Source organism: Coffea eugenioides, chromosome 1 (genome assembly GCF_003713205.1).
Source record: "Coffea eugenioides isolate CCC68of chromosome 1, Ceug_1.0, whole genome shotgun sequence".
In the NCBI taxonomy this organism is placed as follows: domain Eukaryota; kingdom Viridiplantae; phylum Streptophyta; class Magnoliopsida; order Gentianales; family Rubiaceae; genus Coffea; species Coffea eugenioides.
The window spans coordinates 48,143,908-48,163,627 of NC_040035.1; the positions used below are offsets into that span (position 1 = coordinate 48,143,908).

Below are 19,720 nucleotides of genomic sequence, written 5' to 3' on the forward strand. Positions count from 1 at the left end.
GTGGCGGCAGCGCAGCGCAACGCCACGCAAACCGAACCAAGAGATGCGTACGTATATATATTACTAGGAGGTTATCGGCTGTGCTAAGCACAGCCTAGGCCCCCTATAATCTGTTGTCATATATTTTCATATAAAATAAAATTAACAGTAATGTTTGTGAAATAGCATTCTTAAAATTATAAATTACCAATCAAGTATGCAGCTAACAATATGAGACTAAACAAAACAAAAAAATCATTAGCATTGCAAAAGATAAGAGAAGATGATAAAAGATTGGCAAGTAGTTTGACAAACAGCTTAATATCTTCAAGTGCAAGTTAGTCTTACAGAGATATGAGATGACTTGCTAAATACTTAATATAAAGTGCGATCATAAGCTGCAATTACAAAAGATCACATATTGAGATCCATTAAGGTGCACAAAAGAACAAGTGGTTAATTGATCACAGCCAACGCCCATTGAGATTAATTGATTGCTGTCAAGAAACAAGGAAAATTTATAAAACAATATGAAAAGGGAATTTGTTGTTTAATGGAAAGAAAGTTAAATATCTATAAATGAATGAACATATGCAAGATGTTCATTCTAAATTGTAATGATAATATAAATTTTTTTTTCAATATAGCATGACATTGCTAAATCCCAAAAAAAAAAAACAGGTACACTGGATTTTGAAAATAGTAAAACAATAAAGGAAAATGTTAAAAAAAAGATTTAGTGGTTAAGGTGTCGATTTGCAAAATATATATTGGCATAAAATAATTTGGGCTCTTTGTAATTAAGATGGTGCTATCAAAGATATTCATCATGTGCATGTGTAGATGGTGGAAGAAGTGTACTAAGAAAAATTTGAAATTAACTAACATTTTTTTGTAGTTATGTTCATATCAGTGTGGTACGCACAGCCAATGCCTATTGAGATGTATTGATTGGTGCCAAAAAATGTGGAAAATTTAGTTGTAGAAGAAACGTAAAGGAGAAGAGTTTATAAAGCAATATGAAAAGGGATTTTTTGTTGAATGTGATAAAATAGTTCATTTTAATAAGTAGTCAATGGGAAGAAAAGTATTTTATTGAAATATGGCTGAAAGCTAAGTAAAGATATCAAAAATTTATTTAAAAGTTGTTTGCTTTTTAAACATTATACATTTTCAATTCGACAAAAACTGTGGCCACATTTCCCAAAAAGTTAAATATCTATAAATGAATGAATATATGTAAGCTATTCATTCTAAATTGTGAAGAATAAATAATAATGTTTAGTTAGTAATGTTGGCGAGAATGAAAATTAGTGAAAATGCGTACAATCAAATGGAAGCATAAAACGGAACTATATTATACAGGCATATTAGTGAAAATTAGTAATGCTGAAAAGAAGTTCTAATTATATAGGCATTCTAAACACGAAAAGTAGACAAGTTTAATTTTAATCTTGAATGTTTAGGTTGTGGAAGTTGAGCTCATAAACGCCAAGACATCACAAAATAGCATTTTTTAAATCTCCATCATCCTCTTGGACGTGCAAACATAGTACAGCAGAACCCATTTGATGTACATTATTTTCTTGGACGTGGCAGCTCCAGAGTGGAAGTTCAGCTTATTTCTGCTCGGCTGCAATTTGCTTGTTTCATTGGAGGAAGTTTGTTCAGCTGCTAAAGTTTGGCTTATTTCACCTCGGCTGACATTGGTGAAACGTTTTACTAAGTCACTTTTGGTCAAATGCAAAAGTACATTATTCTTTTACTTCCCGCACGTGACCTTGCTTTCTGTTTCCTTTATTTGGTAGTGCATTGGTCTTCAGACTCTTCACAGGAAATCAGGAACGACTCCACCAACCCCAACCACTCCAGTCTCGAGACGTCCTCTCCCTTTGTTTCTCATGGGAGAAGGTTACTTGCTCCCAACTTTTCAGTGATAGTACCGGGTACCCTTTTCTCCACTGCTTTCATTAGCCATCCGACTCCCTCTCTCTTAACCCTTACTTTCTCTTACTTCTCATCTTCTTCCTCATTTTTTTCTTCAACAATTGTGGCAGCAAAAGCTGACCAAACTTCTCAATCAAGTGTTAGAACACGCTTGAACACAATCACAGGCATATAAGTAGAAGATAAAGATAAACAAATCACTGAACCTTCCCCTTAATGCTTGCCAATTCTCCCCCTTCAGTTAGAAAATTACACAAAGAACTTGCATGCATAACCAATAATAAAACAAAATGTTTCCATAGTTTACAATCAATGCCAAAGTAACGCTATAGTTTCATTAGAAATGATTTGACCTTTTTTATTTGATAAAAACTTAAGACTATTCCTAAACTCATTTTATTCCTAAGCACATTTATTTTGTTATAGCTATGTCACCTTAAGTTGAATCACAATTTTCATTCTCAAGGTGAATTGTGAAAAATCTTTGGAAAATTAAAAGAAAGTCACCACCAGAAAATAGAACAGTACCTAACCATCTAAAGTGCAAATGAGTGAAACTCTTTTATTACCAGAAGTACTAAAAGCATGTTTAAGAAAACAATAGAAATAAAAGCATACTTAAGAAAATAATAGAAGTCAAAATGCTTAAATCCAAACAACACTTCTGCCTTATAGAAAGAGAAAATTCCACCATTCATTTCACAAGCACAAAATGAGATTTATCATTAATTTTTTGAAGTCAAGCATCCCATGAAATTATCATCAAAAGTCAAGCCCTTCTAGGCTGTAAACAATTCCAGTCAACAACTTACATATTGGAAGGTTTACAAATTGAAAGAAATCTATTGCAAGCAAATACATGAAAAGGGATTAAAGATTAAAAAAAAATAAAGCAAGATTTGCCCCAGTGGAATGAACCACTTATTATTTGCAAGCATCAAATGCAAAGCATTATCTATTGTCTTCATTCAAATGAATTCATTGAAATTAACAAATATGCAACTCGGCAAACTAAAATCGAAAACCCAATTATTAGCAAATACATCAATGTCAATGATTTTAATAATCAGTGCACAAGTTGAGACTTGAAAATTTAGAAGAAAGAGTCCTATTTCGTATCACTTAGAACATAGTTAACATGCTACCAAAAACATATAATTAAATACAAATTCCTGATAATACATAGTTGCAGTGGACAAACAAAACACATACATGTTGTAAAAAGCCCACAATTTCTTGATAACTATTAAAGAACAAAAAGTATGACAGAAAGTACCTTAACTAACCACCGAATGTTAGATAACAAATCTTAATGTTCGTCAGCTCAGTATAGAGACCTGACAATACACATTGAATTAGGGAAATTGGAAAAAAGAGATTAAAAAAAGGTAAAATCATCTATTGAATGTACGTGATAAATGAGGTGGAAAGAAAAAGCCATCTTAAAAGGCAATAATACATATTATTGAGGAAATTTGGTGTCTCCATAATGAAAAAAAAAAGAGTTCTGAGAACCAAAAATTTCTTTTACTTTCCTGCAAACAATTCAATGAGGTTGTCCATGTTATCCTTTTTTTTAAGGTTTTGTAGTCTAGAAACATAAGAGAGAATATCAAGAGATGGAATGATTCATGACTTAACAAAGTAGAGGAGGAAAGGACCTTTTTTTTTTCCCCCAAAGATAGCTTTGAAAAATTAATTTGCAAATCTTGATCAATTCCTAAGGTCATCAAAAAAAAAAAACAATTTGCAAATTTCAATAATAGGAAGCCTACAAGTGAACATAAATACTAAAGTCACAACCTATTACCCTCAATCTTAGTAAGTATGGAACTCGTAAATTGTTACATCCCTAAAAGCTAATGAGCAAAAAAATACAATTTATTGTCTCATGAAATTCAATCAAGTAAAATAATAAGAGTTGAAAGAGGAAATTTTATACAAATAACTATACAACGAAATTACTAATTTGTAAGGTGGTTTAAAAAACATAGGGAAAGAAAAGAAGGCTTACCTCTCTGTCGAGAACATAGATCTCATGAAACTTGTCATAGAAACCTGAAACAAGAGTAAACTATAATGTACATATAAATACTAACGATAAAAAAGAAAACAAAAGACAATCATGTACAAAAAAAATTTCCAAGATTGCACTTGAAGGGAACATATATCTAAATTTTCAACTACACATCCAAAAATAAATCCAGAAAGCCAATATATACAGAAAGATATTTATTTTTAAAAGAAATCAAATTTACTGTAATTTCTGCAACCTTCCCTCAGACCATATACCCGACAATCCATCAAAGCCCATAAAGAGAAAGAGATCATCATCATGGTTTCGTCTCGGAATCCAAGTTCCATAGCATCAGAAAGAGAAGTTGCTGATAATCTTCAACCGACTGGAAATGATCAAAAGCAGGAGCTTGATGCTGGAGCCCTCTTTGTCCTCAAATCTAAAGGTAAGTTGTTCTCTTGCTTGCCACCCTTATCAGAAAAATTTTTTTTTTTGGTAAATATCAGAAATTTTCATTTGTTCCTCTTTTCTTGCTTTCCTTTCTTTATTTGTTCTTTTCTTCTTGCCCATTTCATTAAAGCCCATCAACGTATATTCACCTTTGACTAAACGCCGTCGATGAAATAGACATGCATGATTGATGATTATCATAATAAATCTTTAAATTTCAAGAAAGAGGTGCTTTTCGGCAGTAAATTTTGTTATTTTTTTTCCACTTTTAGACCTATCTATGCTTCTTCAAGATAGGAGATGGTGTTGCTATGAGCTCTTTTCTGCATTAATAATGCAGTAATTCCCGCATACAAATACAATGGATCAATATACATCACCGGGAAAAAATTTACATCACAAATATATACATATTATATGTTAAAATTCGACTGGTAAACCCTCCAAAAAATCCAAAAGGCTAAAGAAGTCTTGATGATGAGAAAGAAAAAGAGTCTTACCTTGTTGTTCTTGTTGTTGCTCTCGGTCAGAATCAAAAACAAAAAAAAAAAGAAAAGAAAAGAAAAGAGCAAGAAGATGAGAGAAATTAGAGGATGATTGAAAGGAAGATGAAGTGAAGAGTGAGACTGATGATGAAGAAAGGAGAGGAAAAATGGGCATTTCTGACTCCTCGGTCTCCACCCCACCAGGTAATCACGATAAGGTTAAGGAAAAGAACAATAAAAGGGCACAAACATGGTTAAAATTACAAGAAAGCCCAACCAAACATAATAAACGGACACACAAATCTCCAAATTTATGGGCCAAACCGGACCACAAAGGCATTATAGAGAAAGAAAATGCAAAGTCAATATCAGAAAATTTAGGAGCCACAAATTTCACCTTTATGACACATTGGAAAGACCAAAATACCCCATGGAACCATGCGAATTACCATCGAGATCTGCCCATTGTCAGCACATTTGCTCCAATGTGAAGCCTATAGACAAAGCAAAAGAAAAAGCTCCAAATTCATCCATTGTGCCATGTGTCAGCAACTTCAGCAAAACACTAAACCCCCCATTCTTCTTATATACAAGGTAGATATATTGAGATCCAGAAGACCCCGAAGCACCGAGCGAACTTCAAACTACTTCCCCTGCCTAAGACAAATTGCTCATAAGCAGATTGTAGATGGAGGAATCCAACTGTAGCATTCAAGTGAATGGCATGCAATTTGCATATGAGATTCAAACCCCTCTCTTTTTCGATTTAACCATCAACATATCTCCTGGATCTCGTTGTCTCCTTGTCGGATCCAACGGCTCCGGTATGCCCCCGGCTAGCACCTGCCCTCCCAATTTGATGTTTTTACAGTGAGTGAGGTTATTCGAGGTTTGATTATTGACGTCTTCTCCTCCTTGAATTTTGAATAATTTAACAAACAGGGAAGACGACTCTACTGAAGATACTGGCTGGAAAACATATGGTTGGGGGAAGGGATGTGGTGCGGGTGCTGAATTTATCAGCTTTTCACGATACCAATCTTGTTTGCAGCGGCGACTTGGCCTATCTGGGAGATTCCTGGAGTAAAAATGTTGGTTCTGCTGTAAGTTCTCTTAATCTCATTCCTCTTCGCACTTTACTCCTCTCTTTTCCCACGGGTTTCTTTCTGTGTTTTCGTTTTCTTCGAATAAATGTCACTCATTAGAACATGGTAAAAATCATTTACTTGCATGATTTTAGGGTCAAGGAAAGTCTTCAACAGGGTCATGCCCATCATGATATTTCTCTTCAATTAGTTCTAGTTGGATTTTGCCTTTGCTTCTTGCTCGTACATTGTATGCCCTAGTAAGGTCAGTCTGAGATTCTAAACTTTTGTCAAAATTTCAGGGAGAAATACCACTTCAGGGAGACTTCTCAGCAGAGCATATGATATTTGGAGGTGAGGGAAATCTGTATTGCTATGGAAATTTCATAGTTGTCATTGTTATTTCTAGTTCATTAGCAGCATGAGGTGACTAAAATCGTTTCTGCAATTCAACCTTTTAGCACTGTGCTCTTATCAGGTATCGTAGTGATATGCTACAGCTGATAATTATTGAGTCTGAGCTATCTAACTGTGTTGGCACTTGACACAGTGATAGTACTAAATTCTTTTGGCTTGAATTCGATTTATACCGTAGATTAATTTGTAACGTGATACTGTTTGCATGTCACTATCCAGTGGAAGGGGTAGACCCTGTTAGGCGAGAGAAGTTGATCGAACTACTAGATATTGATCTGCATTGGAGGATGCATAAGGTTTCTGATGGTCAACGGCGTCGGGTCCAAATCTGCATGGGTCTCCTTCACCCTTTCAAGGTTACATCTGTTCGACTTGGATCTGACCACAAGAATGGGAAATTGATATACATGTACACAGTGCTAGTCATTGGGCTTCCATGTATATTAGATTCATTCTTGTCTTTGACTTTTTCTAATCAAACTGTATATATTCTTGTCAAACTAAGAAACCTGTGGGTCAAAAAGTTTCTGGTTTCAGATGCCTGTGGCTTTCTTCTAGTATTATACAACTTTATTGTCATTGTTATATCTATATGCTAGTTGTTTCCTCAGGGCTAGGCTGAGATGCGGAGGCAAATATCCCATGTACTGCTGATGTTTTCATAAATTGCATTTTCTGTACTTCATCCCTTCTTTTTCTCCTCCACAACTACTGTGTTTCTTGATTTAGAATGGTCTTTATTCGTTAGCGACCTAAAGCTTCTCAGCATGTATGATTTGAAAAGTGGCTTGCCATGCCACTGTTGACATAATTGTCTGCGCTATCACAAGCATATTAGCTCCTACTAGTACTTTGCTGATCTTGTTTACTATTTTCATTGGGTCGTCCAGGTTCTTTTACTGGATGAGGTTACTGTTGACCTGGATGTTGTTGCAAGGATGGACTTGCTAGATTTTTTTAGGGAAGAATGCGAGCAGGTATACACTTCTGAATCTCTCATCTTCACTGATCATCAGGATTCATTGATTAGATTCTTCGCTCTGTTGTTAAATCACTATGCCTATTGGAGTGCTACCTAATTTAGCAATCATGTTGTATGGCTTGATGAGAATCTCTTACATTTGATTTTTGCAAACTGCTTGAATTTAAATTATCTAGTTTGGTCATTTATGGCCTTATTTCTTTTTGGTCATTTATAGCTAAAGACTTTATCTAATACCTTCTTAGATACGCTCCTTTAAAAAAGAAGAGAAAAGTTCTGTATTAAGTTGGATTAAAATGTATGATGTCAGTGGTTATCCTACTCTGTTTTATAAGATGGGAGTGATCATTTGCAAATTTGGGGTTCTTTGCTGTAGTCAGGCCAGTAAATTTTCAGGATGAGTAGAGTCGAAATATCTTTGGATCATCTCTGATTGAGAAAGCAGGCAGAAGTATTTTTTTTTTCTTTTTATTGGGGGTGGGGGGGGGGGCAGTTGGGGTGGCGCGGAGGGAGGACCGTATTTTGTTCGACGTGTAGCTTGGAAAGAGAGAGGTAGGAAGGTTACCCGCATCCTGTTTGGTACATACCTCGATTCTAGAGATCAATTACAAGTGTGATCAATTTCATCAGGGATGCAGTACATGAGAGGGTTTGTCAGTCTAATTCCTGAAATGTGCTATCATCCTAACAACAAATTCACCAGGATCTTGTTTTGAATTCTTGATTGCCTGATAATTACAGAGAGGAGCAACAATTGTTTATGCAACGCACATATTTGATGGATTGGAGACATGGGCAACAGATATTGTATACATTCAAGAAGGTATTTTGAAGAGGCATGAGAAGTTATCTGACCTTTCAGAACTAAAGGCTTCCCCAAATTTACTGTCAGTTGTGGAGTCTTGGCTTCGATCTGAAACCAAGGTTGAGAAGAAAAAACACATTACTGCTCAAAGTCCAGTCCGGAAGTCCTCGCCATTTGATGCTTCTCCTTTTAGATCGTCCAGACACATGGCATACTATAGGTGATCTTATCTCCTGGAAGGAATCTAATTTCTTTTCATAATTATGATATACGAGACAGTAAAATAGGTGATAGATAAATTGCCTAACTCAAGTCTCAAAGCTATTGACATTCTCCAAGTCCAAGGATTGGGATTCATACAAGAGTAGCATGGCAACACTCTTTCTTGTGAGGTTAAAGGTGCAGAGCAAACTGCATACGCCTCCTCTTAATAAGAAATTCTCTCTCTGGGTCAGATTAGTGATGAATCTGCAACTAGTGGCATTGTAAGTCTACTGCAGTTAAAAGACTGGATTCTTTCTTTCTTCCTTTTTTTCCTTTTTTTTCCCGTACATTGGTGTGGTGGGATTGGGATCGAGAAAGATCAGATTCCTATTCCACAATGTAATATGTCATGGGGCTAAATCTTATCCTAGAGGCTCAGTTGCCCACATTTTTTTTTGTAAAGTGCCTCTTTCTATTGATGTACTCAGCAGAGCATGATCATCAATTTGTAGCGTGATGTGAATATGACTAGCAAGTGCTATTAGAAACATTACGGATGGCTAGTTACGTCTAAAAAAGGCTGACGAATCACGAGTTAACGAAAAAGAAAGGACATAAAAAAACGACGACCCCTGGTGTCCAACGTTTGCTACCCAACTGATCAGTGTGATGGAGATAGCTTTTCTTGTCTTGGTCGAGTGACTACTTAACTTTCAAAGCCTTTTATGTGCAGTTCCCCCAAAGTGGTGAATATTTGAACGACTTTCACTTGCACCAGAGATATTTTATAGTTTACACTACTGACTGAGAGTGACTGCAAGCATACTGACAAGAGTTTGTCTCCCTTCTGGACCGGACTGATTGAGAGTGACTGCAGTCACATCTGATGCTTCTGTTTCTCCTGCTTCGTAGTCACGTCTATTGAAGGACACGTATTGTATTTTGGCTAAGGATAACACATGATTCATCATTTGTCTCATTTCAATATTTCATTGCTGCTGCAGTGGAGAGTGGAGACATCGTTGCTTGTGGGTAGAGATTATCTGTGCTCTGCTTGCTACTACTTTTTTCAATCATTGCATCAATTAATCAGCATCATCTTTTTGATATATCATTCATTAGAACCAAGAATGATGCCTAGTATTTGTTTAACCAAGCAAAAGCCTGTTATAAAAAAAAAAAAAAAAAAGGAATCAATGCTTTTTATATTTAATTTTTTAGTTACATTAGACTGTTGGACAGAGGAATGGATTGGGTGGTACGGAGAGAAAGTGTGAATACATGATCTTAAACTCAAAACTTCTCATTTACATTTAAAAAAAAAAAAATTAGGACCTGTCACTTACGCTTAAAAATAAAAAGTAATATTACATTGTCACTAAAATAATCCATGAAGCTTTCATAAAACTTAACGGGGAATTTTCTTTTGGGGTCCATTTTGTTGTGTTAGCCCACGCGAAATGGTACATTATATTACTCGCTCTATCTCCATCAATATTTTGGAATACCCAGACTAGAATTTAATATTCTCGAATTTGATGAGTATAATGTGGTGTATTCATCAAAGCACGTAGGGCGTGTAATTTCTAAAACAACAATTTCATTCCGTCTGCAATTAAATATTATTAGTCGTGTATGCACGTCCATGTGAAAGGTGTTTACTTAGTCTACAAATGGTACCTGGATTAAGTAGCAAAGGGGAGCATAATTTGATGTGGAAATCTCCTTTCTCGGTGGAAAAGATATGCGATTCTGTTTTTTTTTTTGACTTTTTGTTATCATCAAGAGGGGTTTGAGGATGAAAAGATGTAATCATATGAAATTGAGTGATGATGATGATGATGATGATTAGTACTTTAGTAGGGCTGTAGGGAAAAAATAAAAAAAAGGGATAATTTCAAAAATCTCAGGAGAAAGATTTCTAACAATTTCACTAGCATCTATTAAAATTTATAAAATTACGTAAACTTCCATTAAAGTTAAAATTTACAAAATTACACGAACCTCTATTATGTAATTTTACAAACTTTAGGGGCGGCTAGTGAAATTGTTAGAAACCTCGGGAGGTCTTTGAATTATCCCAATAAAAAAGGAAGAAGATTCTAAATCATTTCTGGATCAGGCATCATCACGGCTTGATTAGCATTTGACAGATGTAGTAACTATTTTGGTTACTATTCCCAATTCCAATTCACAAAAAATAAATAAAAGTAATATTATTGGGAACGAGCATGAAAAGATAGACATTTATGGGGACCCACAATAGGCATATTTGTATTACTAGTAAATAACTCGTAATTTTTGTTTGGAAAACATAAAACAATTTTTATTTTTTTTTGATGGTTAATGCTAGTAGATCCTTGATAGATTTTCAACCTAAAAAAGAAGAAAAAAAAAAAAAGAAGAGGAAGAAGAATAAGGAGGAGGGGTGCTTCGGGGGTGCGGGACCAAGTCCCGAACTACTGCCAACCTGCGAAAATGCCGGATTAACTGTCCTTGCCTTCTCCCTTCCTTCCTCCATTCCATATCTTCCTCCTCTTCTCAAATTCCATCCTTGCAACTGCATTTTTTTATTATAATAAAATCGTTGTCACTAATCTATTGTCCACCCCTTACACGCATCCACATACATTTGTTTGCACTTTGCGGGAACTTGATTCCTCTATTGTACATTGCTGCCAGTAATAATCCAATTACACTACATATTTAGCTTATATATGCACGTCCCTCTTGGCTGGTCTTTGCAGTTTGGCGGATCGGGTTATCAACTATTATCTCCCTTTCTCTTACACGCCAAGATTTGACCGTAAGCCGATCTCTCTACCATTTCAGGTATGGTCTCCTCATTTCACTTCTAATTATCAGTTTTCTGTCATTTTCTTGATGCTTTTAACGAATTCTCACGTCGTTATTTGAGTGGCTCGAACAGTTTTTGTTCGCCAAAAGAGAACAAGAAAAAGAAAGAGCTTGAAATATGCGCATGAATGTTGAATTCTTGATCCGTTGACCCTTTTGAAGCGGCCCCTCAACTTTTCAAGATTTTCCTCCTTTTCTTTTCAGGATTTCGGTATCGTTTGGTCTTCTGTTAGAAACTAATGTGTTTGCAGTTTTTGCATTGTCCAATTTATAAGTCTTGATCGATGAAGTGGTTAAAAAACTGGTTCTTTGGAATCAAATTTTATTTTCTGTTCAGCCCGGAAAACAGAAAAGGATACAGTGAATTCAAATATTTGATGGAATTGGTTTTTTTCTTCTTTCTTTTAATATGCCATTTTTTTTTTCGTTTCGTGTATTATATGGAGAATGTGATCTTTTCATGCACCTGTATTGAAATTTGTGAAAATGGTATGCCATTTTTAGGATCGTCACTTTCGGGCTGAGTGTGTTATCTGTTTAGGATGAGAAACATGTTGTGGAGCCATATGTTGGCTTCCTCATGAACTGGGGGAAAATAGATGGACTCAGCAAGAAGTTGGTTCCAGAAGTTTCAACCACGCGAGCGCTTTAAGTCATCATCAAAGAAGAAGGATTCAATGGCTAACAGTGGAAGGGAAGATCCAAAGTCTTTATCATCTGAAGATGCCTCCAATATAACGAAACAAAAGGTTGCCGCAGCAAAGCAATATATAGAGAACCATTACAAGGCGCAGATGAAAAATTTGCAAGAAAGAAGGGAGCGGTATGTGATTCTCTTTAAGTTGTTGGATAGTTACATTATTGGTGTCCAATAATAGGTAGTGAAATGTTGTTCTTTCATGTCTTAATGTTAGATGCATTGTTCTTTCCACTATTTTGGTTAATGTCAGTCACGGTGGTTGCTGCTGCTGTTCTTTCCGGTACTTTTCTTTTGTCCTTTTATTTTTTTTGGGGCATCAGATAGTCTGTCTACTTGTGGGCAGATCATGGTAATTGGTATGCATGTGTTTTGCTTTGTGGTAGAATTAGGTTTGAATATCTTAGTATTTGGCTGAACTGAATGCCGATTAAGTATACGCCATTGTGTTGTATAAAATTTTTATTCTCCAGCGGTCTGTGCAACAATTATGCTCTGCTACAAGAGTTTTATGAATTCATTCCTTATACATGCCTTACAAGTTCATGCAGAATGTACCCTAGTGATACACGTGGCATGAAATTTTGTTGGTGGGGAACCAATTAGCAATACATTTGTCCAGTGTTATTTGATAATTGTCTGCCGCTGGTACATTTTCTCTCATTTTTTTTGGTTGAAACAAAGTTTGAAGATTCTTTTAGAAAATCACGAAGTTACCTCTATTTTCTGTGAGCAGACGAACTCTACTGGAGAAGAAGTTGGCAGATGCTGATGTTTCAGAGGAAGATCAAAATAACCTGCTAAAATTTCTGGAGAAGAAGGAAACTGAATATATGCGTCTCCAAAGGCACAAAATGGGGGCTGATGACTTTGAGTTACTAACGATGATTGGGAAGGGTGCATTTGGGGAGGTAAGGATTTTCAATGAGATCATTGACTTTCTTCTCCAGCTTATTGGGTCTCCCATACATTAAATCCTGTTGGTGTTTATATACGCAATCAAACTATTTGGTCCATTTAATTGTCAGATATCTTTTTCAGCCATTAAAACTGATATGAACAATGCGTACAGGCACATAACCACTACCAGACAACATGAATCTATTTATTTTTTCTAATATGTGAGGAGATCAGGACTACATGAAATTTGGTGATTCTAGGTGCATCGGCTTTTATTCACTTGTAGACTTTACTCATGCTTTGCTACTTAAAATTTAAATATTTGTGTCTTTTTCATGTGACGTGTTTCTTCAGACTCTTGGGATGCCAACTGGTGGAAAATTCTCTGGTGGCTTATCTGTTGTTATTAGTTCCTTCAGGGTGCTTTTTGGTTTTGGTACTTAGTCATGCACAGAGTTAAGTTTCCCCTCTTTCATGTGGCTATTGATGGATAAGATTTTGGATGAGATAAGATCTGGAGGCCCATGTCCAAATATTGGGTGGGGCTAACTCTTACACGGTCTAATTTGAACAAAAGCAGTATACAAGTTAACTATGCCCCTTAATAACTAACCAGTCTTAATTGTGGCCAGCTTTCATTCTTTGGTCTGACAGTTACTGGAAATAATGCAGAACTTTTTGTAAACTACTTGTGACTGTTTGGGGTGAAGTGCAAATAGCCTGCTATGATATCTGTTTTGCTTCATTTTCTTTCCAGGTAAGAGTTTGTAGAGAAAAGACTACAGGTCACGTGTATGCCATGAAAAAGCTAAAGAAATCAGAAATGCTGCGTAGAGGCCAGGTACCTAATAATTGATCGTCCGACCTGATATCATGGTTTTGCTTTCTAATTTAATAATTCTCAGCTTGTTGATCATTTTAGGTTGAGCATGTGAAAGCTGAAAGGAATCTGCTTGCAGAGGTTGACAGCAATTGCATCGTCAAACTGTATTGTTCGTTTCAAGATGAAGAGTACCTCTATCTCATCATGGAATACTTACCCGGTGGAGATATGATGACATTACTAATGAGAAAGGATACCTTAACTGAGGATGAGGCGAGATTTTATGTGGCAGAGACTGTTTTGGCTATTGAATCGATTCATATACATAACTACATTCATCGGTCTGTATCCAGACTTTGATGCATGCTAATTTGATCTGTTCCTTTATCTTTCTATAGTGGTGCCTTAGATATCTGATTGTTCCTATTGGTTGATTGCTACAGAGACATTAAACCTGACAACTTGCTTCTAGATAAATATGGTCACTTGAGGCTGTCAGATTTTGGATTGTGTAAACCATTAGACTGCAGTACTTTGCAAGAGAAGGATTTTTCAACAGGAGACAGCTTTAATGGAACATCAAGAGTTGATGAGCAGCCTGCAGCTCCAAAACGCACGCAGCAAGAGCAACTCCAACATTGGCAGAAAAATAGAAGGATGCTTGTAAGTTCCACTCCATTTAAGATTATTTTTCTGTCTTGTGTTTTGGCACTTTTTCAGGTTACATTTAATGTTTTTCATTTATCGCTTTTATCATCTGCTTTGCTTGATTCTCTGTTGAACATACTTATTTTCTCTTTAATTTAAGAATCATGGGATGGATCAACAGGGCTTCCTTCACTTTTTAGCTGATAAAAGTTCTACAACAACATTTAAAAGAAGATTTTTCATATGTATCTGTAATTTTAAAATTTTCTTCCTTGTTATTGAAATTTAGCTGTTTCCTTACTTGTTAGGAAGTTCCACCTTATTACTCTTTGGTGAAAGTTTTTTATTTATAAGAAAGTGATTAGCTACCTTTTCAAGGCATGGAGTAGGGGCCATTTTTGGCTATAAATGGGCTTCAGCTCATCAACAAAATAGAAGCAGTTTGGTGGCTTTTTTCTTTCCCAGATTTAGATGTTGACCATTCTACAGGGTTCCATCTTTTAAGTTTCTTGAGTAATCAATGTTGGGCCATTACAGGCTTATTCGACTGTTGGTACACCTGACTATATTGCTCCAGAAGTTCTGCTGAAGAAAGGTTATGGCATGGAATGTGATTGGTTAGTTCTTTGTTGATCTTTTAGTCTCTTTTTACGTCAATAGTTCCCTGATCCACTTAGCTTCCTTTAGAAGTCTTCAGTTTTTCTAGTGTAGGGATGTATTGGTCAAGTCATGTTTCTAGAGTCAGAGTTTATAAGCCATTTTTAGTTATAAGATCCCTTGCAGGACTCCTTTGTCCATTTACAAGACATTCTTTTGTGTGTAATATCAATGAAAAAATGTCAAGAAGTAGTTTTACTGTCTCTCTCTCATTGATAGGATGACACCATTCATTACTGTGCAGGTGGTCACTTGGAGCTATTATGTATGAAATGCTCGTGGGATATCCACCATTCTATTCTGATGATCCTATGTCAACATGTAGGAAGGTAATCTTTGACACCGCTAATTGGCAAATCTAAGGTCATGTGTTTTTTGCATGTTATGTTGAAATTGCAAATATTATTATGCCTTAATTATTCAATAATTCGACTTTCTCCTAATATGTTTAGGAAGTAAAGCCTTATGTTATTCATAGGAATTATGATGATGCTCTGGCCACTCATTTAGTTTTGTTCAAGATTCCTGTTTCATTTTGCCTAGTTATTTTGGTGCTCAGAAAATTTTAGTACTCAACAGATTGTAGTTTAATTTCAGTAAGGGGATACTGTAAGGTTATCTTATGGATGATGATAAGATAATTTGCATAATGACATCTAAAGTTGAGTTTACGTAATTTAATCCTGCTGTTTGTTGTTGAACTATTGGTGCTCTGACTTGTGGTATGCAAGATGGCCTATTTTCTTGAGATGCTATCATCATTTATAGATGTGATGGCTATGGGATGTAAATTTAGGTGTTATAAGATTCAAATGTTAGAGGTATAGATGAAATAAAAAATTCAACTAGGTGGTAAGACTTGGGTCTGGGATCTGGATATATCATTATGGAGACTTGTTATTTTGTGCTTGAGTTATACATTTGTAGATGCAGAAGTCACGTGATTGATTCTATTTTTAGCAAGCCTGAATCGAGTTGGGGCAAAGAAGGCCAATATAGCTTATTATCATATTAGTGAACTTGGGGCTGGTAGACTTATCTCAGTTATGTGGTATTTTTATCAGAAGCAGATATATGGTGTCTATGATTAAATAAGAACATCCTCTATTTGTGGTTTCTTTTACTTTTCTACATTATTTTTGTTCTTTAAGTTTTTGGTTGGTGTTGCTTCTGCAGAGCTGCTAAATAGATGGTAATGCCATGTCATTTTAATTTCTACTAACATTAGACAGTTTACCTTTATTGCATTGCAGATTGTAAACTGGAGAACACATTTAAAGTTTCCTGAAGAAGCAAAGCTATCAGCAGAAGCAAAAGATCTCATTAGCAAACTACTTTGTAATGTCACCCAGAGACTTGGTTCAAAAGGCGCAGATGAAATAAAGGTGTTGTATGGTGTGTGCTATGCTGGTTCCTGACCATTTCTATAAGTTAATGAAAGAAGTGGTAAAAATTAAGTGTTACTTTATTTGATTTCAGGTCCATCCTTGGTTTAAAGGAGTTGATTGGGACAGAATATATCAGATGGAAGCTGCCTTCATTCCAGAAGTCAATGATGAGCTGGATACTCAAAATTTTGAAAAATTTGATGAGGTACTGTTACTTGATGTTGTAATTTTCTCTGAACTAGTTATGTCGCTAACACTTCTCTCCCTATGTCTCTAATTTTTGGTTCAGCAGTCTGAAAAAGCAACTTCAAATCCATCAAAATCTGGACCCTGGAGAAAGGTATTCTCGATGTTGGCTTTACTAGAAAGCATTTAAATATATATATATATTTATATATATATATATATATATTGATCGGCATTCATCTTCACTTTTATTGTGTTGTGGTATCAAAATTTTTATTTTCTTAAATCATCTTTACTGTATTATTTTCATTTGATCACATTTTTCTTTCAATTCACTGCAGATGCTTTCGTCAAAAGATATCAACTTTGTGGGGTATACATACAAGAATTTTGAAATTGTGAATGACTATCAAGTTCCTGGAATGGGTCTCTCTCTCTCTCTCTCTCTATATATATATATATATATATCAGCTGTATGAGGCATCTGCAAACTTCAGTGCCCCTTTTTCCCACTTAAGAGAATATCATCTTCTTTCATTTTTACTTTTTCTCATGATGTGCCTTCATTACTAAAGATTTCCTCCCTATTTATTCAAGAAAAGGGTCCTGGGGGGTTTGGGGTGGGTGTCAGGGATGAGGGAATTGTTTAATCCGCAAGTTTGTTGAGACAGACATAGCGAAGTACTAGGGATGAGTCGATCAAGGGCGGCATTCAGGACAACTTCCCGTGGGCCATGGTTTTCAATCACCTAAAATATATTTGGCTTAACTAGCTTTATTCTGGTCTAGGATGTTAGAGACTTTGGAGATATTTAGATTCCTGTGGACTTTGATTCTTAACTTAGTTTGTGCTGCTGGGGCTTGATTGTGATTGGTTAAGGTCACTGAATTTAGATTTTGTCTTTTGACACAGCTGAACTGAAGAAGAAAAATAACAAGCCAAAAAGGCCAACCATCAAATCACTCTTTGGTATGTCTGTCTCTCTCTCTCTCCATCTTCTTCTTCTTCTTCCTCTTCATCTGTATTCCAAAGTCAATTTTCATCAGCAGCTGCTAACGTGTTTGATATTTGGGTTACTTCTGTTGTAAGGATATCCATTCATATTGCTCTGCAAATTTCAGTTTTCCAAGCGAAAAAAGTGTGGCATGCATAGAAGGCTTTCCCTTTTTGCCAAAATCATATGTGCAAATGCTCAAGTTATTTGTGCACTTAGTCAGCTGGGATTTTTTTTAAATTTTCTTATTTCTGTGTTGTTCTTTTAACAGAAGATGAATCAGAATCTTCAGAAACAGCTAGTAATGGATCATCATCACAAGGCAGCTTTTTGAACCTCTTGCCTTCCCAGCTGGAAGTTTCTGAGAAGCAGAATAACAAATCCATGTAGCTCTTTTGGTTGGTTGACGTTTTCTCATGGCAAGAGCTGCTGGCTGCCCCAGAAGCACCAAGTGGGTGGCGATTCTAGTTGATATGGTAAATATCAGTTTGCCACCGAGTAGCGGCTTTAGGAACTTGAAGATTGATAGTTTGGCGTCAGACAAGCTTGAAAGTTGGTGTTTTGAAGTTACCAATCTCCTTCAAGTCTGCTTGCATTAGCCTTTTTTTTTTTATCATTTTTGCTTCTGCAACCGCTGTATTCCTCCTGATGGTCTGAACTAACATGTTTGATATGTAAGTTATTCTTTTCCAAACGAACGACGTGTATATAGAAATAGTGGGAAAAAATACATGCAGTTCATATGACCCCATTAATTGTACTTCCAAGGTCTTCAATTAATTGTTCAACTTGATTTTCTTACAAGTACCTGTACCTCCCATCCTTCGTTTTGCTTTTTCCTTAGATTTAAATGAATGAATTGACAAAATCCTCCACAGATAAATGAATTGACAAAATCCTCCACTGATGAATGAATTGACAAAAACCTCTTGGTTTGAAAAAAAAAGAAGGAAATTGCTGCATTCCCACCAAGAGCTGAAGTTGGTTTTGATTTGTAATCTGTTTTAGACTGTGAAGCCTGACAAACATGCACAAGTAGAAAGTTAGAAACGTTCGTGGTGGTTTCCTAATTCTTGAGTTCTAACAGTATATTCCTCTCGTCCCATTAAAAGTTTCATAACAATGTATTTCTTTCGTCTCATTAAAAGTGTCCCGTTTTTCATTTTAAAACGTCTCAAAATATTTGTCGTCTTATCAAAGTTAAAGTTATTTTTGATGTATTTTTTCAATATTATCGTTTACCTATATCTGTATTTCATACTAAATTCAAATTTAAAATTTGAACTTTCGAGAACAACTTTGGAAACAAATCCAATAACATCATCATCATCAAATTACCATTTTTTAAAAGTTAGAATCTCGAAATATGACAAACAGTTTGAAAAGGAGACAGTGTACTATTTTCAATACTATTTAGTGCTCTACCTACGACAATTTTGAAAACAAATTTAATAACATCGCTACGGAGTTACCATTCTTAAAAATTAAGAATCTTCCAATACGATCAACAATTTGGAACGAGGGAGAGTATCATTTTCAATCAAGATATTATTCTAAGCTTCGTTATAACTCTTATGTTTTCTGACGCTAATGTTTTGTTCCTTGCTAGCCTAAGTTGATATAAACGAGACGAGGGAAAGCGGAGAATGATTAGTTAGTTAAATCAAAGCTAGCTTTCTTGGTACCGTACTCCATACTGGATAGGGATTTTTATTTATTTATTCCAGCCAGATAATTTAGCTTTGGGTTTATTGGATTTTTCTTTCTTCTAAAGAAATACAAATGGACGAGATGTGAATGTTAAATATTTTCATGAACCAGAAGGGTCAATGATTACGTAATATTGGTCATTAGGACGTAAATTAAAAGGAATAAATAATACTAAACGAAGCTACCTAAGGCTGCTAAACTTTTCCGCCCTGTAAAACATGAGGAGCGACCGGATTAGTTGGAAAGCAACGACGTCCTGATTCCTAAAACTGCTTCAAGAAATTAAATAGACCACATACTGCTATTATTATAATATTGTTGCCGTGAAGGCCACGGTCCGCGGATGTGCTTTGACTCGGCAAAATCTACCGATATATCACCAGCTATTAATTTCCAATCAACCAACCACGTCAGTATACTATAGCATTAATGTATTTTTGAACAAATTTTTTTTATTTCACGTACACCATATTCAAAGATAATCTACTA

The 19,720-nt window shown here is 35.6% G+C and overlaps 2 protein-coding genes and 1 long non-coding RNA gene across 7 annotated transcripts; 2 read left to right on the forward strand and 1 right to left on the reverse strand.

Moving 5' to 3' along the window:
• Positions 1-1,366: 1,366 nt before the first annotated feature.
• On the reverse strand, positions 1,367-4,960 carry LOC113776889. Of its 2 annotated transcripts, none has more exons than XR_003469136.1 (4): positions 4,894-4,960; positions 3,941-3,984; positions 3,203-3,263; positions 1,367-2,042 (listed from the first exon to the last, which is right to left on the reverse strand). It is a non-coding gene; the product is annotated as an uncharacterized LOC113776889 (long non-coding RNA). The 2 variants fall into 2 exon arrangements; XR_003469135.1 differs by having other exon boundaries at positions 1,367-2,051.
• Positions 4,961-5,479: 519 nt separating this feature from the next.
• On the forward strand, positions 5,480-8,924 carry LOC113749508 (ABC transporter I family member 19-like). Its single transcript, XM_027293268.1, has 6 exons — positions 5,480-5,702; positions 5,821-5,981; positions 6,266-6,317; positions 6,600-6,736; positions 7,271-7,357; positions 8,104-8,924. Exons 1-6 carry the CDS (start codon positions 5,567-5,569, stop codon positions 8,389-8,391), a joined length of 861 nt encoding a protein of 286 aa, XP_027149069.1. The 5' UTR covers positions 5,480-5,566; the 3' UTR covers positions 8,392-8,924.
• A 1,848-nt stretch (positions 8,925-10,772) lies between these two features.
• LOC113782729 (serine/threonine-protein kinase tricorner) lies at positions 10,773-18,281 on the forward strand. Of its 4 annotated transcripts, XM_027329766.1 has the most exons (15): positions 10,773-10,863; positions 11,119-11,203; positions 11,732-12,050; positions 12,661-12,835; positions 13,582-13,665; positions 13,747-13,988; positions 14,091-14,310; positions 14,833-14,912; positions 15,197-15,281; positions 16,206-16,337; positions 16,432-16,545; positions 16,630-16,680; positions 16,868-16,952; positions 17,440-17,496; positions 17,793-18,281. In XM_027329766.1, the coding sequence occupies exons 3-15, from the start codon at positions 11,827-11,829 to the stop codon at positions 17,909-17,911; spliced, it is 1,668 nt and encodes a 555-aa protein (XP_027185567.1). In that variant the 5' UTR covers positions 10,773-10,863; positions 11,119-11,203; positions 11,732-11,826; the 3' UTR covers positions 17,912-18,281. The 4 variants fall into 4 exon arrangements, with proteins under 4 accessions (XP_027185567.1, XP_027184816.1, XP_027148810.1 ...); XM_027329015.1 differs by having other exon boundaries at positions 10,809-11,203; XM_027293009.1 differs by having other exon boundaries at positions 10,809-11,203; positions 16,633-16,680.
• The last annotated feature ends 1,439 nt before the right edge of the window (positions 18,282-19,720 follow it).

Bases quoted from the DNA above. Each gene is read 5' to 3' on its own strand.
- LOC113749508 (XM_027293268.1), top strand. From the start codon at position 5,567: ATGGAGGAATCCAACTGTAGCATTCAAGTGAATGGCATGCAATTTGCA. The intron at 5,703-5,820 runs GTATGCCCCCGG...TTTAACAAACAG, and splicing joins TGTCGGATCCAACGGCTCCG to GGAAGACGACTCTACTGAAG. The intron at 6,318-6,599 runs GTGAGGGAAATC...GTCACTATCCAG, and splicing joins AGAGCATATGATATTTGGAG to TGGAAGGGGTAGACCCTGTT.
- LOC113782729 (XM_027329766.1), top strand. From the start codon at position 11,827: ATGGACTCAGCAAGAAGTTGGTTCCAGAAGTTTCAACCACGCGAGCGC. The intron at 12,836-13,581 runs GTAAGGATTTTC...TTTTCTTTCCAG, and splicing joins GGAAGGGTGCATTTGGGGAG to GTAAGAGTTTGTAGAGAAAA. The intron at 16,338-16,431 runs GTGTTGTATGGT...ATTTGATTTCAG, and splicing joins AAGGCGCAGATGAAATAAAG to GTCCATCCTTGGTTTAAAGG.